Here is a 22,873-nt window from a genome sequence, read left to right as displayed (position 1 = left end):
AGCCTACTGCAGTATTCGTGGAATAATAACCAATGTGGATGTGTAAACGTACCACAAGAGGGCGCCGTCACACTTCAATAACCCCTAAAAAGCCCCCAAGCAACTGCAAGATATAGGCCTACTGTAATAAACTGATGTACGCCATTGATTGATTGATTGAAAATTGTATTAACAGTTTGCAGAATTACAGTACATTTCAAGCACAAACTCAATACAAAGGCTGTTAACTGTGAGTGGACGACCCAATTAAGCATTACACTTGTTTACAACAGGGTCCACCATGTTCAATTCATCAAAACATTTAGAGACGTACAAATAGACACTTCTATATAGACAAAGAACAGTACAGGAATTCATCATAATGGAGGTAAAAAGGGAAAAGAAACATATACAGTGAGGGGAAAAGGGGGGCCAGACCAGAGCCATAGATGTAATTGTAGTTATGTTATGAGTTACACTTACATGTATGGTTAATTCCAATTCCCTGAATTCCCACTCATTAGCATATAACATATAATTATATCAGGATATGTTCTGAAATTCTAGTCAGGGTTAAATATACTAGTCTAAGGGTTAAGTGTATTCGGTCAAATTACAAATAATCCTTTTGTACCATCGTTTTTGTTACGGTATTTATCAAATACTTTTTTGTATTTTATAATAAGGAGTCCCATATAAATTATATACATATTTTTGACACTCTAGTGCTGCGTGAAACTGCGTGACCTTGTTGGGTATGTGACGCACCACGCACGACCAATGCGTCCAACTCTGTGTTCATTCCACAGGGGGGGTTAATTCACTGTGCAAGAATCCATATCCGTTTAGAGCGGATACGGAAATACGTATTGGAAAATAATGCCTAACGGTAGGCGGGCTGTAGACCGGATGTGAGCACTGAACGGTAAATAGAAAAAACAACAGTGGAAAGCCTCGCTTGGCGACGCGAGATTTAGAAGCACGTGACGTGACCCCCCGGCGTGTGTGTGTGTGTGTGTGTGTGTGTTTGTTAGCCAGGCAGGAAGGCAGCCACTTGTTCAAAGTCGTATACTATAATACTCCAAAAATGTTGACATTAAGATCTCTACCGTTCAGAGCATCAGCAGCACTGCATCTGGTGAAGACGCACGCGTTGGCTGCTGGGTTCCACACGGCCGGGGCCGGCGGGCTGTGCGGGGCTAAAGTTGCCGTTGTAAGTATTTCATTGTCGTGTTGATATTGATACCATTAACATGGCTTGCTTTAATACGCGCACCACCAGTCTGCAAGAAGCAACCTCACAATTTTCAATTAAATTCAAAGGAGCTTGAGAAAACATGAGAAAACATGAGAAAAACATGAGAAAACAGACGTTTACATTGCCAAAGCAAGTGTCACATTACAGTAAAAACTGAAAATGGGGAAAGTATATGCAGTTGGAGGGGGTACAGTATTTTGTAAACAGAGCTATGTCACATTCCATCGTTATGTACATGTTATAACTTATAACAGGGTATAAACCTTTTTTTTAGACAAATAGCAGCACTTTTTTGCAGTCACTTTAGGACAAATGGCAGCATTTTTCTCAGGACTATTTATATAGTATACAGAAAACTCAGATTTAAGATGTGTTTAAAGGTAGCAGCTCTGTTTACATGTGCAAGGTCCAGCGGTCTACTTGGTACAGATAGTAGTACTTGGGGTGGTTGTATTCCATTGGCTAACCTTCTTTTGCCTCACAGTCAAGACTATAGTCACTATTACTTTCAGTCTTTCACTGTTGTGCACTTAAGTTGTGCTATAATTTTGAACCTGGCTTTATCCAATCTTCAGATTTATTGTCCCAAAATGTATGCAAATTAGGGCATATAATGCCTAATTTGCAAATTTAAACATATAATCAGAAAACTTGTAATACAAAAAGTTTTAGTCTTAATGTAAGTAACCAACTCGTTCAACTGGAAAAGTTTCATTGTGATATCTATTAGTTATACCCTATTCACCTGCCATGTCTCACCTTATAACAGGTGCTGTCAGGTTGTGGGGTGTTTGACGGCACGGAGCTCCATGAAGCCTCGGCGTGAGTTAACTTATGTGTTCCTATAGTGCTCCTCCATTCCATAAGTATTACACTTCTCACCTGACTTATAGCCCCGTTTGGTACCTGCTCACCGTGTGTGTGTGTGTGTGTGCGTGCGTGCGTGCGTGCGTGCGTGCTTCATCAGGGTCCTGGTGCACCTGAGTCGAGGAGGAGCTGAAGTTCAGATGTTTGCCCCTGACGTGTCTCAGATGCATGTCATTGACCACAGTAAAGGTCAGCCTGCTGAGAAGGAGTCCAGGTCAGATTCTGTTCTCAGCCAAGCATAAGTGTTGTGAATCAATATGACTGAGACACCGTAACAAACCATCTACTGTAATACATTACAATGCATGCTTCTACTCACTACAAGACTAACCTCGCTTCACCTGGTCTGTGCTACAAAATTGCAGTGTGAACCGGTCTGGAGCGGATGATATCGCTACGTCGTGTTGTAGTATTGTTTTGTAGTCATCAGGCAGGAAGAATCATCCGGAACTTCCTTTTCCATCAAACCGGAAGAATAACAATTAAAGCTCTCTTAGCCTGCAGCTTTTATTGAGAAAAATCGGTTTGAGGGGAAAGGAAGTTCCGGATGACTGATGACTACAACATGACGTAGCGGTATCATCCGCTCCCGACCGGATCATAAACCCGAAAAGGAATGCTGCCCAGGCTACTACAAGACGGGGTAGTCTTGGAAAGATGGGCTAGCTAAGTATTCTTGATTCCTTATTCCAGTTAGAGCTGATGACAGATGTACCTATATTTGACTAGATGTTTTTATAAATGACAAATTCTGTAGACCCGCCTAATACCAAAAATCAATCAAGTTGTCTTAGAACAAAAGTCATATTCCCTCGGTACCCTCACATCAACTAAATTGGTTTTATGAAGGGTAATCTTTATAATCATATCGGCAAATCTGTGATGGGAGATTGAAACCAGAATACTAAATCCATTGTACCAACGCTTACTGTATGTCTTAAACCAACAGACTCAAGTAAATCGTTTTACTTGGAAAAAATGTAAGTAGTTAGTCAGAAAATGTAATGTACTTTAGTGACTATGTATATACTTATGAAAGATTGACTTCTGCAGAATGATGGCTTCCGTTTTGTCATTTTCTTTTCTTTTTTACCATGTTGTGACTAATACATTCTCCAAGTTGTACTGTATTCAATATCAACCCAGTAAAACGAGTGAATGTGTTTTGCCAGGAATGTATTGTCGGAGTCGGCCCGTATTGCCCGTGGAAACATCACAGACTTGGCCAAACTAAGTGTCACCAACCACGACGCTATCATCTTCCCCGGGGGCTTTGGAGCAGCTAAGAACCTGTAGGTGGCACTGCTTACTTACTGTATATAATGTAATTTAGTATCTGTCTCTGGTATGTGAAAAATATGCACCAGTGGTGTTCTGCAGTATTGTCACAGCAGCATCATTTCATATTTCTGAGCCAATAAAACATAGCCAGGCCGATGCCAGATTTGTAGGTCCGATGTCAATCCCAATTTTTGAGAGTCCTATACCACACTTGACTACCAATTTGTTTACGAATATTTTGTCCAAAGAATTGTCCACAATGTTCTAATCAATTAAAAAAAAACTAAAATGTTATTGCATTTTCTATTCTAGAACACTTAACTCATAAGCATACCATACTTTGATTGATTGAAGTATTTATTAACAGTTTGCAGAATCACAGTACATTTCAAGCACAACTCAATACAAAAACTGTCAACTGAGTGGACGACCAATAAAGCACTACACTTGTTTACAAGAGGGTCCACCTTGTTCGATTTATCATAACATTTAGGAGACGTACAAAACTACAAATATACACTTCTATATAGCCAAAGAACAGGAAATCATCATAAAGGAGGTAAAAAGGGAAAAGAAAACCTATACAGTGAGACAAGTGAACTTGTGGATTGTCTATTTTTTTAATATTTAGAAAATCTTCAGCTATATTAATGACGTCCAAAATAGGGATACAATACTGATATGTCGGCCATTATTTTTGACCATTTACACTGCTTTGTGTTTACTGCTTATTAATAATAGGTCCACATTTGCAGTGGATGGACCAGGCTGTACGGTGAACACCGATGTAGAGCGTGTTTTAAAAGACTTCCATCAAGCTGGCAAACCCATCGGGTAAGTGGAACGGGAGAATGAGGTGGTCATTTTCTGCACCTTGCACAATTAAAATTGTTCATTGATTTGTTGTCACCAGCTTGCATTGTTGTGCTGAGTGATGTCATCTGGTTGTGGTTCGATCCCCGGCCGGGTCATACCAAAGACGGTAAAAATGGGACCCAATGCCTCCCTGCTTGGCACTCAGCATCAATGGGTTGGATTGGGGGGGGGGGGGGGGGGGTCAAATCAACTAATCAAATGATTCCCGAGTGCAACGGCTGCAGAGAGATGGGTCAAATGCGGAGAACAAATTTCACTGCCGTAACGTGTGTGACAAAACGTATGACTTTGACTTTGCTTATTCCACTGTCGGTCCTGCACCTGCCTGCCGTCCAGCGGATGTGCCAGTTTTATATATTTTCCCTTTACTTTGTGACGTGATTCTTCAAATGTCAGTTTTCTGAAAAACCTATGTTTCTATATCAGTGGTTCTCAAACTATTTCATGTCGAGGACCCCCCCAATTATATGTAATTGGGCGCCGACCCCCATCTCAAAATCTGTTCCAGGGACCCCCCCCCCCCCCCCCCCCCCCCCCAGAAGCAAAGATTTTGAGTTAAAAACGTTCACTCTGAAAGAATATCTATTCAAAGAATTGCGGCACATTTTCACGATTTTTCAAAAATGCCAGACCTACAAGCTCTTGAGCTTGTAGATGTGCTTGTAGATGTGCCGGTTTTATTTATTTATTTATTTATTTTCCCTTTACGTTGTGACGTGGCGTCGTCAGGTTATGCTGCATCTCTCCTGTCCTGGCGGCCAAGGTTCTTCCAGGTGTGGAGGTGACGGTGGGCCATGAGGAGGAGGAAGGAGGCAAGTGGCCGTATGCCGGCACCGCTCAGGCCATCAAAGCCCTGGGGGCCAAGCACTGTGTCAAGGACGTCACCATATCCTTTTCATTTAACGCACTATTTCCTTTTTGCTTTTACTTGGATCACACATTTAAAGTTCTATTTCAGGCTGTAATTGTTCTTTAACACTTTGACGCCATACCCCGCGTTCCCCGGCATTTTAATCAAATATCCAACGCTGCCGACATTGTTTTATTACCTTTGGAGCATACGCTGAAGTATTTGCAGCTTTCAACCACGAAAATCCGGTAAAAAATGGTTCGATGGTTTGTCATGATGAGACGAGCCAGCGGCCATGACAATGCGAAACGAAACCACAGTGCAGAGCAAGTTGTAGTCCAAACAAACCCCACGTTCACTTGCATTAGGCTCAATTTCCCAGAAGCCCTAGCAGCCCAGATGATGACTTGATTTCCGGTTTTGTCATCATAACGCGACAGCCTCGTCATCAGGTCCCGGATTCTTTTTCATTATTTTAAAACAGAGAATGAAACGCATTAGCAATTAGCGACAAGCAAACTGTTAAAGAACAAAATATACCGGGGGTTCACCTCACACACAAATTGTGGCAGCGGTGGCCGAACGGATAGCGGCGCGGTCTTGATACCGGAAGGTTCCTAGTTCGAATCAGCCGTCCGACACGTTAAAATTACCACCGCTGAAGTGCCCTTGAACAAGGCATTGAACCACTACGATGAAATGTGTTCTATGAGCAGGGCCTGGCTGGAAACAAGTTCTTGAGCTTAGCCCAGATACCCTGGGTAAATATAGATTTCATTTCATTTAATTTAATTTCACAGCTTGAGATGGTAAACGTCAGTCGAGTTGAATGCAAGTTGTTCCCCAAATCAGCATGTAGATTCTAGAGACACAAATGGGCCGGAACCTGTCGGTGTTCTTCTATATGGCTTTTTATTTAAAATTGGGAAATTATGCCCTAAACAATAAAGATATTTTAACTATGTCCTCTGTTTGACATGAGTGTGCCTGAAGAAAGCCCAAGGGCTTTCTCTGTAATGTTGTATTGGTACAAACATGTGGTCATGAGTTTACTTAATATGAATATAATTCATTGTTTTCGGTGCAGATGCTTTGTTGTTTGTTTTAATAGACTTTTAGTATTTATAAAAGCATGTTTGTGCTTCCAAATGGCTCTTAACCCATTTTGGGTGGGAACCCCTTTTGGTGTTAGCATTATGTTATGCTTTAGCTATTGAAAAATAGCAGATCTACAAGCATTTTTGAAAAATCGAAGAACGACTGACAGAAACATAGCTTTTTCAGAAAACTGTCAGGATGTAGAAGACATTTTTAGAATCTGATCTCAGGTCAAAATGGGTTAATGACATCAACTGTCGTTGCATAACTCCATGGGGTGGGTTTGGATCGGCAGAAAAGCAATTGTAAGCAAGAATGCTGATAACGGCAATGGTTTTTAACCCATTTAGACCTGAGGACGATTCTACAAATGTCTTCTAAATCCTGACAGCTTTCTGAAAAACCTATGTTTCTATGTCAGTGGTTCTCAAACTATTTCATGTCAAGGACTCCCAGAAATATATGTAATTGGCCGCCGACCCCCAACTGAAAATATGTTGTTCCAGGGACCCCCCGAAGCAAAGATTTGAGTTAAAAACATTCGCTTTGAAAGTATATTCAAAGATTTGCGCCACATTTTAAGGATTTTTCAAAAACAGCCGCGCTACGAGCTTGTAGATCTGCTGTTTTTCAACAGCTAAAGTATAACACAATGCTTAAAACACCAAAAGGGGTTCCCGTCCAGAACGGGTCAAAACAAAAATTACCATTGACCAATAAATGGCCCTTAACGGTTGAGCATCACGAGACCCACGTCGACCAGAAGAACAAGATCGTGACGTCTCCTGCGTTCATGTGCGAGACGAAGGTGCACCTGGTCTTCGACGGCATCGGAGCCATGGTCGCCGACGTGCTGAAGCTCAGCGGCAAGTGACACGCTAATCCCATCATGTCCAGGGACGTGCACACATGGACGTCGAAGGGGGCTTGAGCCCCCTGCCCCTTTTTACCCGTTTGTTTCTAAATCCATAACAACGCATCTTCAGTAGATAAAGAGTGCTGGGTTTGCGCCGCCGGAAATGGCTGATCTACATTGTGAGCTTGTAGATCTGCTATTTTCGCTATTTTTTTGTCAAAAATTGGATGTAAACGGATTCTTCAGTGGGAGGAAAATACATGAAACATAACTTTTCATCGCCAATAAAGTTCTAATGTGACGCTTTGTGAGCTTGTAGTAGATCAGGGGTGGGCAACTGGCGGCCCGGGGGCCACATGCGGCCCCCACCTTCACTTAATGTGGCCCTCAGGTTAATGTCAGAATACTGATATAATATTGGTTTCAGCTGTTACAATTCCACAACATGCAAACATGACCCGCTTTAATTACTTCAGTCTAAATTAGTAGCTCATTGCTCAACACAAGTAGAATTAAAGGCATTTGAAATGACATAAAAATGTTAATTTTCAGGATTCCAATTTGAAAATAGCAAAAATAGCCGATCTACAAGCTCAAAACGCGTCGCAGCGCGACGCGTTTTGAGCTTGTAGATCGGCTATTTTTGCTACGACAGTAATATATGGCCCTAGGGAGTGAGTGTGGAAATATAGTGGCCCTCTCCATCGTCAAAGTTGCCCACCCCTTGTAGTAGATCATCTATTTCCAGCGTGCGGCTCATCCATAGCAGTGGTTCTCAAACCTTTTCATGTCAAGGTTACCCCCCAAATTTACACTATTATTAGCCCACGGACCCCCATTTGAAAAGATATTTAACTCAGAGGGTGTACAAATGGAACCAAATGGACCCTGACGTTACAGTCCCATCAGGGTCCATTTGGTTCGTAACTATCTATTATTTAGCGGGGGACCCCCTGGAACTCCCTGGGGGTCCTTGAGAACCACTGATCCATAGTACAAAGTATAAATTAAGCATGGTTTTGGACTGGTGCTGTTCTGTTTGGTATCAATTATATTGACTTTCAGCTTTTGGACAAAGTCCTATAAATTAGATTCAGGGCTATAACATATTTCAATGAATGTATGATGAGTATTTGCATTCTTTGGCGAGTTGTGTTATTTGTTCAGAATCACTAGAATTAAAAATGTTGCATCAGTGGAATCAGCTGGTGTCTAGCCTCGATACCCAGGTTTTAATTTCGTCTGCCGAAAAAAGCTGGTGTTTTAATTCAGACCACATTAGCATTAACAGTGGACCGTCATATCCTGCAGTGTACAGTAGAGGGCGCTCAAAGACTTTGCATTAATATATTCCCTTGCACCGGTATAATTCTGTCTAATGCTGTGATCATTTTTTTCATCATGTATTGAACCAGCTAAATTGTGTGTAGATGGCGTAACATGAATCTATTGATTGTGCAATGAAACATCCGTGAAGGAGAAATATTTGTCTATTTGGTCACGTTCTCACAGAGGAGAACGATGCTGCTTCAGCACTGGACAGTGTCTGGTTAATAAAGTGAAGAAGAAAAACAAAACATGGTTTCCAATGTGGTGTTTGAGCGACCTTTTCTTTATGAGGGTAGCACTGTGGCGGCAGACAGTGGCTCAGGGGTAGAGTGACCGGATGTTCCCAGTTCGATCCCTGTGGGCTCCCCCAGAGTTGGTAGTCGAAGTGTCCCTGAGCAAGACTCTGAACCCCTAATTGCTCCCGATGTGCAGGTTGGTGCCTTGCATGGTCTCCTCTGCCATCGGTGTATGAATGTGTGTGTGTGTATGGGTGAATGTATAATGCACAATGTATAATGCACAATCTATGTAAAGCGCCTTGGATAAAGGTGCTATATAAATGTAGCCTGGCTAATAAGCCAGACTCAAATCACACTGTCGTGTGGTATTTGAGTCTGGAGATGCTGTCTATGGATCTTGTTTCCCGGGGGGCGGGTTCAAACATTTTCTCTTTGACGCAATTGGTTAGAGCTACTGTCAGTCAAAGGTCTCAAGCATTGAATGTCACTGTACCAAAGCCCGCCCATATTGCATACCGTGTCCCGATTGGCCACACCAGTTCTCTGGTGTAGGAAATGGGCGTACAATTGAGCCTCTCCAGACCGTAATCCGGCAGGCAATTTTTTTTTGCCAACGGCTGATTCGGCCTGGCTTATTAGCCAGGCTAATATAAATGCACCATTTAGGCGACTGTGGCTCAAGAGGTAGAGCAGGTCGTCCAATGATCCATGGGTCGGCGGTTCGAATCCCGGCTCCTCCTGTCTACATGTCGAAGTGTCCTTGGGCAAGACACTGAACCCCAAATTGCTCCCGATGGGCTGGTTGGTACCTTGCATGGCTTCCGCCGCAATCGGTGTATGAATGTGTGTGTGAATGGGTGAATGTAATGCACATCTATGTAAAGCGCCTTGGATAAAGGCGCTATATAAATGCACCATTTACCATTTATTTACCACTGTGGTGTATGTATGAGACCACATGGTCAGATGGGTGGACTGCATTCATTTCCAGTGCATGTTTAGGCTACTTGTGGCAGCAGTGGCCGAACGGATTGCGGAGCGGTCTTGATACCAGAAGGTCGCCAGTTCGAATCAGCGGTCGGACACGTTAAAATGACCACCGCTGAAGTGCCCTTGAACAAGGCATTGAACCACTACGATGAAATGTTCTATGAGCAGGGCCTGGCTGGAAACAATATTTACCAAGATACCCTGGGTAAATATAGTAATCATTTCATTTCATCAATCGATTGTCTCTCGGCTTGGATAAATGGATTGAATGATTTTTTTATTTTTTAGTGTTTTGCAAATTATTTGGCGGCCCACTTGCAATATGCTCACGGCCTCTTCACTGAGATCGAAGTGTGTGTGTGTGTGTGTGTGTGTGTGTGTGTGTGTGTGTGTGTCTCTGTGTGTGTGTGTGTGTGTGTGTGTGTGTCTCTGTGTGTGTGTGTGTGTGTGTGTGTGTGTGTGTGTGTGTGTCCCACATTCCCACAGGCTAAGTCTGCATCCTAACCCAATTCTCACCAGTGCAAGGAGTGTCACAGTTTGTTTGGTCTGACGGCTCATTGTTGTGGTAATCTGGGAAATGCGATATGAATAACCGAAACATTAACCACTTTGACCCTGGCGTCCTTTAAATTTGGTATACAGTATACATTTTCTATTTGTATTTATCTAATAGTGATGTCATGTGACACATTGTGAGGCAGCAGATGGTCTAGTTTTGACAAGATTTGGCATACATGCAGTGTAGGCGAACACTGAACGTTTTTCTTTTTGGGTCGTGATACATGGCCAAAGCATTTCCGGGGATCCCCCCCAGCCAAAAGTGTTGTATGCCACCTTAAAGGACCACTTTTCAACATCTCTTCATATAATTGGTCCTCACTAATGTTCATGATAAAACACCACCATTTTTTCCTACTCAGTCTGTGTCTCATAGGAGGGCTTTGGGCAGTTCGGACACCAGTGACATCATCATTAGGCAGATTTCTTTTTGAAATTAAATGAAATTAAATCTATATTTTACCCAGGGTATCTGGGCTAAGCTCAAGAACTTGTTTCCAGCCAGGCCCTGCTCATAGAACACATTTCATCGTAGTGGTTCAATGCCTTGTTCAAGGGCACTTCAGCGGTGGTAATTTTAACGTGTCGGACGGCTGATTCGAACTAGGAACCTTCCGGTATCAAGACCGCGCCGCTATCCGTTCGGCCACAGCTGCCACAAGATTAAACAAGATTTGTTTTAAAATATATTTAGATTATCGTGAGAACGATGGCTTCAACTTTTGCATTGCAACTTTTCAGGAAAAGAAAGCCTGCCGTTTCTATTAGCTTGGATTCACCATCGATGATGTCACTGGTGGATGGGTTTCTGAACTGCCCACAGCCTTCCTATGAGACACAGACTGAGTAGGAAAAAAATGTGGTATTTTATCATGAACATTAGTTAGGACCAATTATAGGAAGAGAAGTTAAAAGTGGTGAAGTGGTCCTTTAAGGTGAGAATGCATTGAGCCCCTTACTGTGTCCAAATTTTGTCATGTCATATGAAAGCAGGGAATCATAGCTTCAAATTGACATATTGGTTGTTCAGTTTGACCCACCAGTTTTGGAGATATGGCTGCCTTATATAGAGTAATGTCTTGCAGAATACAGCGAGTTGAGAGGCTTGAAAGGTTCACTTCTGTGGTCTCTAACATTACACCTATAGCTACATGTTTAAGCATTTATTTCATATTTACATGTCGATTTCAGCTCTGACACTTATTTCAGACATGCTCTAGTACAGGGGTTCTCAACCCGTGGGTCGCGACCCCTCGGGGGGTCGCCAAATTATTTTGGGGGGTCCCCAAAAAATTTACAAAAAAAAAAAAAAATGTATACAACTGAATGGCTGGAAAATGGAAATGAAGAGTTTACATATAGTACACATAGTACATGCATACACCTTCCCTAATGATTATATCTGGTTTCAGTATTTATTTATGTGTATTGTCTCTATTATTAAGGTTATTGTAGCAGTCAATGTATAATGGGGGTCGGGAGGGGGCGGGGCGGGGGTCCCGAGACGTTGCCAAAGCATTTTCGGGGGTCCCCGGCCAAAAACGTTGAGAACCCCTGCTCTAGTATGTGAATAGTCTGCCTGTGTTATTAACTCATTTTGGGAAAGGAAAAAAAAAATCTCCTCTGGTGAAAAGCTGGAGTTTGCTCTCAGTCAAATCTGGTCACCTTTAATGGTCCCTTTACTGTATCTAACTGGACTTGTTTGTAAGCTCTTTTTTTCCTTTTTAACTTGTTCGCTCTTTCTTGCACTCTTTATTCTATCCATGTGTGTGCTGTGCTTGCTGTGTTGCTGTTTGATGTTATTTGATCTGTGCTGCTGCATTGTCTGAAGGAAGCAGAACAAAAATAAGTTTAACTCTTCTTATGTACCTGTAGTGTACACGAGATGTATACGATCAAGTACAACCTTGAACCTTGAGCACCCTTTTACCTTTAAGGCAAATTAAGGCTAAACGTCACTGGTGATGTGAGATGCCATCTACACCGCAGGGGTGGGCAACTGGCGGCCCCGGGGGCCACATGCGGCCCCCCACCTTCACTTAATGCAGCCCGCAGGTTAACTCAATCTGTGCCAGGAACGTCAGGTTACGTTTTAAGCAGTGAAACCCCCTGTGCCAACATGACCCGCTTTAATTACTTAATGACTATAGTATTAAAATGTTATGGTCTTTTGTATTTAGTTCATTATAACTAAATGCATTTGAAATTCAATAAAAAAGGTTACTTTTCAGGATTCCAATTCATAAATAGCAAAACATTATAGCAAAAATAGATGATCTACAAGCTGAAAATGCGTCGCAGTGCGACGCGTTTTGAGCTTGTAGATCGGCTATTTTTTGCTACGACTGTGGCCCCTCTGGAGTGAGTGTTGAAATATAGTGGCCCCTCTCCATCGTCAGAGTTGACCCACCCCTGATCTACACAGTGACAGAGGGAACAAACACTATAGGCCTAGCTTGCAACACTGAGGTCATAGAGAGATGTATTGATCCCCACAAGGGGAAATTCAGTTATCATGGCAGCATCAGGAAATACAGGACCGATCCAGAAACATAGATGTATAGAATAGACCTTTATTTGTAGTTGTTACGTCCCCACCAAAGAGGTCCAGGTGTTATTTTGTGCAAAAGTGCATTATTGGCTATTTCCCCTAATCTAAGCCCTCAATGGGGGTTGGGTTTTTGTGCTAATTTGCTTATTTCCATCGAAATAAGTATAGTAAAGTGTGCCGCTTGGGATACTATTATGAAGAGAGGATATTAAAAAAATTATTTTTAAGCGATGGAAATTAGTACAACACCCCAATGCCCCATTCAATTCAATGCAATTCAATTCAATTCATTGAGGGCTTATGCGGGGAAATAGCCAATAATGCACTTTTGCACAAAATAACACCTGGACCTCTTTGGTGGGGACGTAACAACTACAAATAAAGGTAAGAAAGCCTTCTAGCATGGAATTCTCCTGTAACACCCAGCGTTGCCTACAACATATTTTATTTTAATTAATTAAAACATTTATTTTATATGTTGTTTTTTCACCTAAACGTCATCATTGATGTTCATTGCAATGCCATTGGTCCTGATATTTGCATATAAATACCCCCCACAGAGGCTGAAATTCACACAAATTAAAAGTACAATAACTAATTAGTTGTTTTGTGATCATTAGAATGTCTAGAACATGTTTTATTAATTATTGTGAAAGATATCTCCCAAATGTAAATTATGAATTTATTATTTTAATAATTATTATAAATGTGCATACAATTTGCAAAAAAAAAGAAAAAAATATAATTTTTTTTACATCATTTCCTCTGATAAGACCTAGTAGTAAAAAGTAGTGGTAAGGTTGAAAATCTGGGTTAAAAACTTAATTTGATTAACAGATTTAGCACGGGGGACCCCCTGGAACTGCGTCAAGGATCCCTGGGGTGGTCCCCGGACCCCACTTTAGGAACCCCCGTATATACTCTCCAAGCCTCCGAGGAGGGGAGCGCGCTTCGCTTCCAACAGGATTAGTCACAGAGCCAGACCACAGGCCTGATGCCTGTATGGCGGCACGCTACAGCAGTCACTGCTCAAAGGGTGCTGGGTGGAGCCCACCATGCAACACTGTCATTTCCTCAGGGTCCCATCCTGTCCTTTTAAATGCGTAAGACAAAACAAGCGTAGAACACACTCTTGGTCCTCAACATGTGGCGTTCCTCTTAATTACTCTCACCAGGACACTTGGCCTCTATTGGGTTCTATAGCCATGGTTAGGCATGCGTGCAGCCCCAGTCCCCATGCCTTGCCTGTCCTCCACAGCGTACCGGGGCACTGATCAAGAGGGGAATGGCACCGTTTGAAGCCATTCAGTCCGAAATGGCGATTGTTCATTTTGTGCAAATAAGATTATGGTGCTTTGCCATTAAATGGGGCTGTGAATTCTGATAGCAATCATCGCTGTGGAGTGTTTATACAGTAACAGGGTCTCCCTGTCTCTCGAGCTCTTTAGTAAACAGAAAATACTATACATTTTCAAAGCAATTGTATCCAATTAGGAGAGAGAACTCATACAAGATAGAAGATACAGCAATAAACAAGTGAAATTGGAAATGATGAAACGTGAAAGTGGGCAGACAAAATTGAAATGATATATTGTAATTATAAAATTGAAGCTGGAGTTCTCTCGTCTGATTGATATCACAACCTCTAAATGTACTTTCTGCTTACTAAAGAGTTTGAGAGATTTTTTTTTTATTATTATTCTTTATTTACCCAGGGAAGTAGCTGAGCACAGGTGCTCATTTTCAGCAACGCCCTGCACATAGAAACACACAGACAGACACACACACACACTGACCAGTACAACCACAGTCTTATACTGTTGGCCACTAAGCAGCTCCAGGGGGAGCAGTTGGGGGTTCAGTGCCTTGCTCAAGGGCACTTCAGCGGTGTTGGGTGAGTGATGACAATCACTTCCCCACCCAGATTTTTCCTGCCCATCCGGGGAATCGAACCGGCAACCTTTCGGCAACAAGGGCACTCCTCTAACCCTTAGGCCACCGCTGCCCCAAATATGGGAAGACTCCTGTTACTGAACACTATATAGTGATTACTATCAGAATGTAGAGCTATGACTTTTTAACAAAGTATGAAAGAATATCACTTATAATTAACACCAGCAATTAATTACAAAATAATTCACAGAACAAAACAACCCAGGTTTATAACTAAAATGCTCTGGGACAAATATCACAGACCATTAGACTTGTACATATTTAGCAGGGTGTCTGTGGCTCAGGAGGTAGAGCAGGTCGTCCAATGATCCCTGGGTCGGCGGTTCAAATCCCGGCTCCTCCTCCTGTCCACATGTCGAAGTGTCCTTGGGCAAGACACTGAACCCTACCCCCTTTTTTAAACTAGCTCCTTGCCACTTGCCCTACACACTTCCACTTGGTTTGAGCATAGATATATAAAATCATAGAGACGGCACTGGATGGGATGGGAATCCCAGGGCCATCTCTATTATTTATATATCTATGCTCAAACCAAGTGGAAGTGTGTAGGGCGAGTGGCGAGGAGCTAGTTTCAAAAAGGGCCCTACATTGCCTCCAATGAGTCGGTCAGTGTGAGCTCGCCACCATTGGTGTGGGAAGTGAGGACGCTGGCGTCGTCTGTTTCATATATTTGAAATGCTTTGGTATGGGTAGATGCTCCAATAAGTCTGAAGTACATAGTTATAGGCCAGTGAGTCTAAGGTTTGAACCAAAATAAATTGCAATAGTAATCGTTCATGGTTTTTTATGTTCCTTAGGCTCATCCAAATAACATACAAAATTGTCAATTAAATAATTAGTGGATCATGGTAAATTCAGGGGTTGAAAGTTGGCGTACCATTAACAACCTATATAAGGCTAAATGTAATTTGCTTGGCTATTTACAGGCAGTTCTTGCTGTAAATAGCATATTTGTTTGCCTGGAAACCACTTGGTTTTGCTCTTATCTGGACACTTGCACACAAAAGGTGAATAAAACGATTGATTACATCAAATGACTGCCTTGATATTTTCAACATTTGGAACATTTTTGGGTATTTTGAGTATTTCTGCTAAATGGAAAATGTTTATGTATTTTTGGACTATTGTGCCTATTTTGAGTATTTTTGACACTTTTCTTTGATACTTGAGTATTGAGTATTTTTTGGACAATCTTTGAGTACTGAGTATTGAGTCCTGTCTCCTGAGTGAGTACCCTCACTCAGGAGACAGAGTGTGACAACCATGTATGAACTCATACATTTTATTATGACACAAAGCATCTTAAGAGGTCTTGGGAGGTCCTTTTCCCCCACTGGGATATCAATCTATTTTGTTCCCATCATCCCATGAGCTGTGCTCTTTGGGAGTGGACATTCCCTGCTGCCCCCCCCCCCCCAAGTCCTCTTCAGCAGGCCAGTAGAGCTAGGCAAACAAGACCCGGGGTCCAGTCAATTTGTCTGGACAAAATGTGGGGATTTGGGGCCACCACAACCTATGCAAGGATGAGTGTCCTTGCATATATTGTTTGTGTGCCAAACAACTCCCTACCCCCAAATCCTCTGGTGCCCCAAAGCCACTTTATTCACCCTGCCCTTGGTCTGGCTATAGTAACTTGAACCTGACACATGGCAGGCCATGGAAACGGTACCAACACTTCTATAATTCCTTGTCTCATTGACTCGTCGCCGCACTACTCCTTCACACTTTGAAAGAGCCAGTCCAATGTCCCAACATATGAAGTGTGACCCCCCCCACCCCCAGGCGTCCCCCATCCTCCCTGTCCTCCCCTGCTGTCCCCCGTCCACCCTGTCGTCCCCCATCTTCCCTGTCGTCCCCCTGTCCTCCCCTGATGTCCCTCATCCTCCCTGTCCTCCCCTGATGTCCCCTGTCCTCCCTGTCGTCCCCCCATCCTCCCTGTCGTCCCCCCATCCTCCCTGTCTCCCCCCATCCTCCCTGTCGCCCCCTGTCCTCCCCTGATGTGCTTCATCCTCACTGTCGCGTCCCTGTCCTCCCCTGTCGTCGTCCCTGTCCTCCCCTGATGTCCCTCATCCTCCCTGTCGCCCCCCTGTCCTCCCCTGTCCCCCCCCTGTCCTCCCCTGATGTCCCTCATCCTCCCTGTCGCCCCCCTGTCCTCCCCTGATGTCCCCCCGTCCTCCCCCGATGTCCCTCATCCTCCCTGTCACCCCCCTGTCCTCCCCTGATGTCCCTCATCCTCCCTGTCGCCCCCTTGTCCTCCCTGTCGCCCCCTTGTCCTCCCTGTCGCCCCCTTGTCCTCCCTGTCGCCCCCCTGTCCTCCCTGTCGCCCCCCTGTCCTCCCCTGGCATACTGATCAGTGGATTAGGACCCTGCAGCCAGAATGCAGTCAAGAGCGTGCTGGTGAATAGGAAAGGCATGCAGGGGAAGATGAGGTAACTGCTGCTCCCACATGCTCACTCACACGCTCACGCACGCACGCACGCACGCGCAATGTTTTAGGGACATTGCATTAACTTCCTTTCATTCCTTATCTCCTTATACCTCAACCATAACTGATCTAATGCTATGACCAATTATCATGCAAGGTTAATGCCCAGATCAGCCTAATTTATTGTCCCAGAGGGATGTTCATTTTCTCAGTCTGTTGAACCTCAAATAAATGAGAACAATATACAACACAGCATAAAGACAATCCCCAGAGTACACAAACCTGTCCTCCCCTGTCGTCCCCCCTGTCCTCCCCTGATGTCCCCCTTCTTCCTTGTCGGCCCCCTGTCCTCCCCTGTCGTCCCCCCTGTCCTCCCCTGATGTCCCCCTTCTTCCTTGTCGCCCCCCTGTCCTAAAAGTACAAAAGTATCGGCATCAAAATGTACTTAAAGTACTAAAAGTAAAAGTACTCATTGTGCAGAATGTGCCATTTCACAAGTTCAAATGTGTACAAAATCTATTGAAAATAGCAGATCTAATAAATCACATTGCGTCGCGTTGCGCAAAATCTCCAAAGTAACTAGTAACTAAAGTTTTCAAATAATTGTAGTGGAGTAAAAGTACAACATTTGTCTCTGAGATGTAGTGGAGTAGAAGTGAAAGTATTGGAAATTGGAAATACTCAAGTAAAAGTTACTTTCCACCACTGTAGACAGTACAGCAGAACAGACTAGTTTGAATAATGCTTTACGGCCAGAGGCGAGGGGCAACAGACAGTTTACGGATAACATGGAGTCTTTGCTGGGATTGTCTATGGATTAGAAATAATGTGTTGAACAAAGCTATTGTATATAATGTATAAGTAAGTAATACCAACCTGTTCTACTGTCTTTCCATGAATGGAGAGTGCAGGGTTTAGAGCTCCAGTCCAGTGTGGGTTGGTTGGGTTGTGCCTAACCTTAAAGGCGTAGTGAAACGGAAATGGTGGACATTTTATTTTGAAGTCTCAAGTTGAAACACCGCTATGAAGTTTCTGAACCAATCAGAGCGTCGCATCCCTTCAGGGGATGGGACGGTAGCTAGGGACGGGTAGCTATGCTACGCAGGACAGCGTGTGGAATCTGTGGATGTTTGTTTACAAATCTGATAGTCGGCCAGCTTTACCAGTTTACTCTTAATGTGGCTTATTTCTACCCTATAATGTTTTCAGAGACATTTTTAGCGTGATGATTAAGTTGAAACCGAGTAATACACTCTCTGGATGTTATCTTGAATGGGAATACAAACGGAAGATTTCTGTAATCAGTAGCAGCTGTGCAGCCTGTGCTGGACGGATGCGGAGATATGGGGAATTAAACTGGTGAGCTTCATTTGTATTGGCTTTTATCGATGTTGGCCTCGACACGTCATCACGCAGCACGTTTTCGTTTTCAGGAAGTAATACAAAATATATTTTTATGGACGTTTGATATAAAAACACACAAAAATATGGATATGGTCTAAAAGTGTGAAAAACGTATTTTTCATTTCACTACACCTTTAACCCTACCCTAACCCTGCAATCATGTCAAATTAGGCACATGCTGTCCACTTTCAATTGGTTTATTGTTCAACAAATATGGTCAATATGTCAGTAACATGGGCCTCCACTCCACCACATTATGTAAGACTTCTTTCTAGATACCGGTAGATTTATTTATATCAAATGATGAAGTAAATAAATTAAGACTCAAGCTCTAATTGTGTTGACTTACGGTAAGTAAAGGTTACGTTTGGGTTTGTGTTCAGACCAGCTGTGTTCAATGGCCATATTAAGAATACAAGCACAAGTTTAGTCGTATAGGTTTGAAGCCGACGCACGGTCGTTTGCCATTCACGCAGGCACATAACACACACACACACACACACACATGCACACATGCACACATGCACACATGCACAGCAACATGTAAAAATGTACCCGTCAAAGTTGAATTAACGCTCAGGGTTTTACTGTGTATACACACACACACACGCATACACAACACACACACACACACACACACACACACACACACACGCATACACAACACACACACACACACACACACACACACACACACGCATACACAACACACACACACACGCACAGTCACACAGTCGCACACACACACACACATCCCTAAATTCTCAGCAGGGCTATTAGAAATGCACCCTCCCTCAATTTGCGGCCCACTCGAGCTGCCTGTTTCTATATGGCTGGATCCGCCCTCAGATCAGGGGCAGGTGGTCAGTGGGATGGTTTCGGTAATTACTGGCGGGGTTGGAAGGGTGGTGTGTGTGTGTGTGTGTGTGTGTGTGTGTGTGTGTGTGTGTGTGTGTGTGTGTGTGTGTGTGTGTGTGTGTGTGTGTGTGTGTGTGTGGGTGGGTGGGTGGGCGGGGGGGAGTTAGGGACTGAGGCCAAGAAAGCGTGGCCTCTCCCTCAATGTACCCCTCCATTGACCCTTCCTGTTCTTCCTCCCACACACACACACACACACACACACACACACACACACACACACACACACTTGTAGGGCACCTTGTTAAACTCAGCATGCGGTTACTGCCTCTTCTAGTGGTGGTTGTGGGGGGCCTTCTGTGCGAGCAAAAGGGGGGAGGCGGCAGGACATTAGCAGATAAAATGGAGCCTGTATAAAAAAAAGTCTGCAATCTACATACCCATCACGAGTTGACAACACAGTACCAAGAGCAATGCTGTGGGCAAGGTGGTCCCCTGTGTGCGTGTGTCTGTATCTATGTGTGTGAGTGTGTGTGCGCATGCATGTGCATGCATGCGTTTCCACATCCGAGAGCGTGTGTGTGTGTCTGTTTTAGTGGTTGCAGCAGCAGGGCGGGCAGGCGGGCAACAATATGGGCTTTAATTCAAACCAGAAACTCTCTATTAAAAAAAAAAAAAAAGGAGGGTGCAGCGCAATTAGGCGTGGGGAGGAGAGAGAGAGAGAGATTGAAAGACACAGAGGAAGGAATTGTGAATTTGACACATTAAATGGTGGCCCATCATTAGCATATGGTTGTGTGGAGTCGGGGTGCATTCATTGGATGTTTGAATGCATATTGCTTCACTACCGTGGCTATAGTTCCTTCCTTCTCCTCTGTCCATCATCCCCATGGCCACCTTTCAGCTGTAATCACCCCCCTTTTTTTTTTTGGCCTCCCATTCCCCCCCCCCCCCCCTGTACTTTCTAAGGCTTTTCTGTTGCCCATCTCTTTTTTTTTATGCCACCTTGCGTGAATGCCATAGAAGATGCGGAGAGTCTACCCATGCAGCAAGTCACCGTCCTAAATCACAAACAAATTGTTTGATGCGGCGGCACAGCGTGGCGAAATAAACAAAAATGTCAGTCACAGACCGTTGTGCTCCCCACACATGCATCAGAACTCAGTTTAAACCATTTTAGGCGGAAACCCCTTTTGGTGTTTTAAGCATTATTTATACTTTAGCTATTGAAAAATAGCAGATCTACAAGCTCATAGCGCGACACTTTGCTATTTCACAGCAAACGTTTTTTTTCTTTTTTTAATACTGTTTTTATTAGGCATTTTGTATATGACATAACTTCAGAATATCTTTGACAATGACTAAAATCTTTGCTTCCAGGGGGGGTCACTGGAACAACATATTTTCAGATGGGGGTCGGTGGCCAAATACAGATAATGTTTGGGGTCCTTGACATTAAATATTGAGCACCACTGATATAGAAACGGGTATTTCAGAAAATACTTTTTTATTTTTTATTTCGACGCCTGGTCTGAAATGGGTTAACTGCAGTAATATCAAATGGCACCGTCACACCGAAGCTGAAATTCCGTGAAGATTTCATTTTTGTCCACAAAAGAGACATTATAAATGCAGGCGTGTGGTGAGTACAACGCATGCATTTTAGCTCGATGGGTAGACGGGACGGCGGACGGGACGAGGGGGAGAGAATGACTTGAACTCAGCTTGTTGTCTCTGCTATATCAGCCTAGAAAAGAGCAAAATAGCAGGCCCAGTGTGGTGCCTTTTCCTCCATTGTGCTACAGGCTCCTCATGCCAGCTTTCCCCTGTCACATTAGCACACATCAACCACCAGCAACCCACACACGGCAGCTAGCGCACGCCATCCCATCACACACACACACACACACACACACACACACACACACACACACAGGCACAGCCATCGCTTTCTCTACCACTGGGCTTCACTCTGGGCTCTCAAACCAAACTGTGTTGTTTTATAATGTCATTTATATTGTATGCCGTTATAATGTTTGAAACAGTTTATTTTTGAAAGATTTAAGGACCCTTATATCGAAAGGCCTTCTTGATTAGAAGAGGTCACTGTGACATTTGGCCTAGTTAAGGCAGGTGTGTGAGTTTAGATGATTGCACTCACTGGATAGTAATCAGCTGTGTGGGCTTGCAAACATCATTTGTGTTAGAGGCAGCACAGAGAGTGCAGTGCACCCACTACTTCTCTGTGCAACATGTGATGCTTTTCTTTCTCACCTTCTACATACCTTCACCAGGAGGAAATGCTGTAAGTTAGGACTCATATGGAAGTATTTCATGTTGTGAACTTGTGAATGTCAATTTCATGCATAATAAGTTAATGTTAAAAAAAGGATTTCATGGTAATTTTGGATTAAAAAGGATTGTATTTGCAAGCTACTGTAAAATTAAGAACAGCACAACTGAACTCATGTTGTATTGTATTTTATTTTGTTTGTTTCAGTTTTTACTCCATGACTTGTAAAGATGAAGAATCTACAGTAAAGAACAATCGTACGTCACGATTCTGTCGTTCTTTTTATGGGAAGTGGAGTTTAGCTCGCTGTTGAGCTGAAGTTCAGCATACACTTTGGCAGGAACAGCATACAAGCTATTTCTTCCGTAATCTTCTACTTATTCAGAGAGGCTGGAACTACATATTCTCAGATGGGGGTCGGCGGCCAAATACAGATAATTCTGGGGGTTCTTGACATGAAAAAGGTTGAGCACCACTGACATGGAAACATGAGGTTTTTCAGAAAACTGTCATGATTTAGAAGACATCTGTAGAATCTGGTCTCAGGTCTTAGGCTGAGCTCACACCTTTCATGCAATTCTCTGCTCGTTGGATGCTCGTTGGATGCTCGTTGGGTAGTGTCATGGCCGCCCAATGTATTACCAATGGGAGTCACGTGCTTTGACCCAACATTGTGTTGTATGAGGGGGAGGGGGGGCAGTCAACACACAGCCAACCATATATCTATGCATACAACAGCTTGTAGGCGCAACATCCACCCAACGTCCACCCAACACAGAGGGTGGGGTTAACCACCAACCAATAGGAGAGAAGGGCTGTTTTGTATCCCAATGGGCGGAGTTTAGTTGTAGTCTCCTGAGCCCCGCAGAAAAGTCCGACTGGAGAGTGACAGAGCTTTTGAGAAATGATGATGTCACCGCTTATTAGCGCATATCATTTTTACTATAATTAGGTGAGAAATGCAGCTTGTGCCTGCATGGAAACTACACAGATATCTATCCAAGTGTTCATGTTTATATATCACTGTTAACAACTTTAAAACGTATTATGTTGCATCAACTGCAGTGAGCAAAGGCTCTGCTCTGCTGCATCCAATAATAAATATATCAGCCTACTAGTCCAGTGCGGACTATTTCATTTGCATTGGTGCCGAGTGCTAAGCACAACCGATTGTTTTAATTCAAAGTGGTATATATTCTGTGAAATGTTTA

The 22,873-nt window shown here is 43.4% G+C and overlaps 1 protein-coding gene across 1 annotated transcript; it reads left to right on the top strand.

Annotated features, from left to right (window-relative positions):
• Positions 1-989: 989 nt before the first annotated feature.
• Positions 990-8,798, top strand: gatd3 (glutamine amidotransferase class 1 domain containing 3). Its single transcript, XM_079518175.1, has 7 exons — positions 990-1,192; positions 2,007-2,059; positions 2,205-2,318; positions 3,277-3,396; positions 4,127-4,219; positions 4,991-5,141; positions 6,949-8,798. The coding sequence occupies exons 1-7, from the start codon at positions 1,067-1,069 to the stop codon at positions 7,081-7,083; spliced, it is 792 nt and encodes a 263-aa protein (XP_079374301.1). The 5' UTR covers positions 990-1,066; the 3' UTR covers positions 7,084-8,798.
• Positions 8,799-22,873: the final 14,075 nt, after the last annotated feature.

The sequence above is a fragment of the Electrona antarctica genome, assembly GCF_951216825.1.
Source record: "Electrona antarctica genome assembly, chromosome: 13".
Lineage (NCBI taxonomy): Eukaryota > Metazoa > Chordata > Actinopteri > Myctophiformes > Myctophidae > Electrona > Electrona antarctica.
The sequence above is the reverse complement of the archived record's forward strand: the minus strand, read 5'-3'. Positions and strand labels throughout refer to the sequence as shown.

Bases quoted from the DNA above. Each gene is read 5' to 3' on its own strand.
- gatd3 (XM_079518175.1), top strand. From the start codon at position 1,067: ATGTTGACATTAAGATCTCTACCGTTCAGAGCATCAGCAGCACTGCAT. The intron at 3,397-4,126 runs GTAGGTGGCACT...TATTAATAATAG, and splicing joins TTTGGAGCAGCTAAGAACCT to GTCCACATTTGCAGTGGATG. The intron at 5,142-6,948 runs GTCACCATATCC...TTAACGGTTGAG, and splicing joins CCAAGCACTGTGTCAAGGAC to CATCACGAGACCCACGTCGA.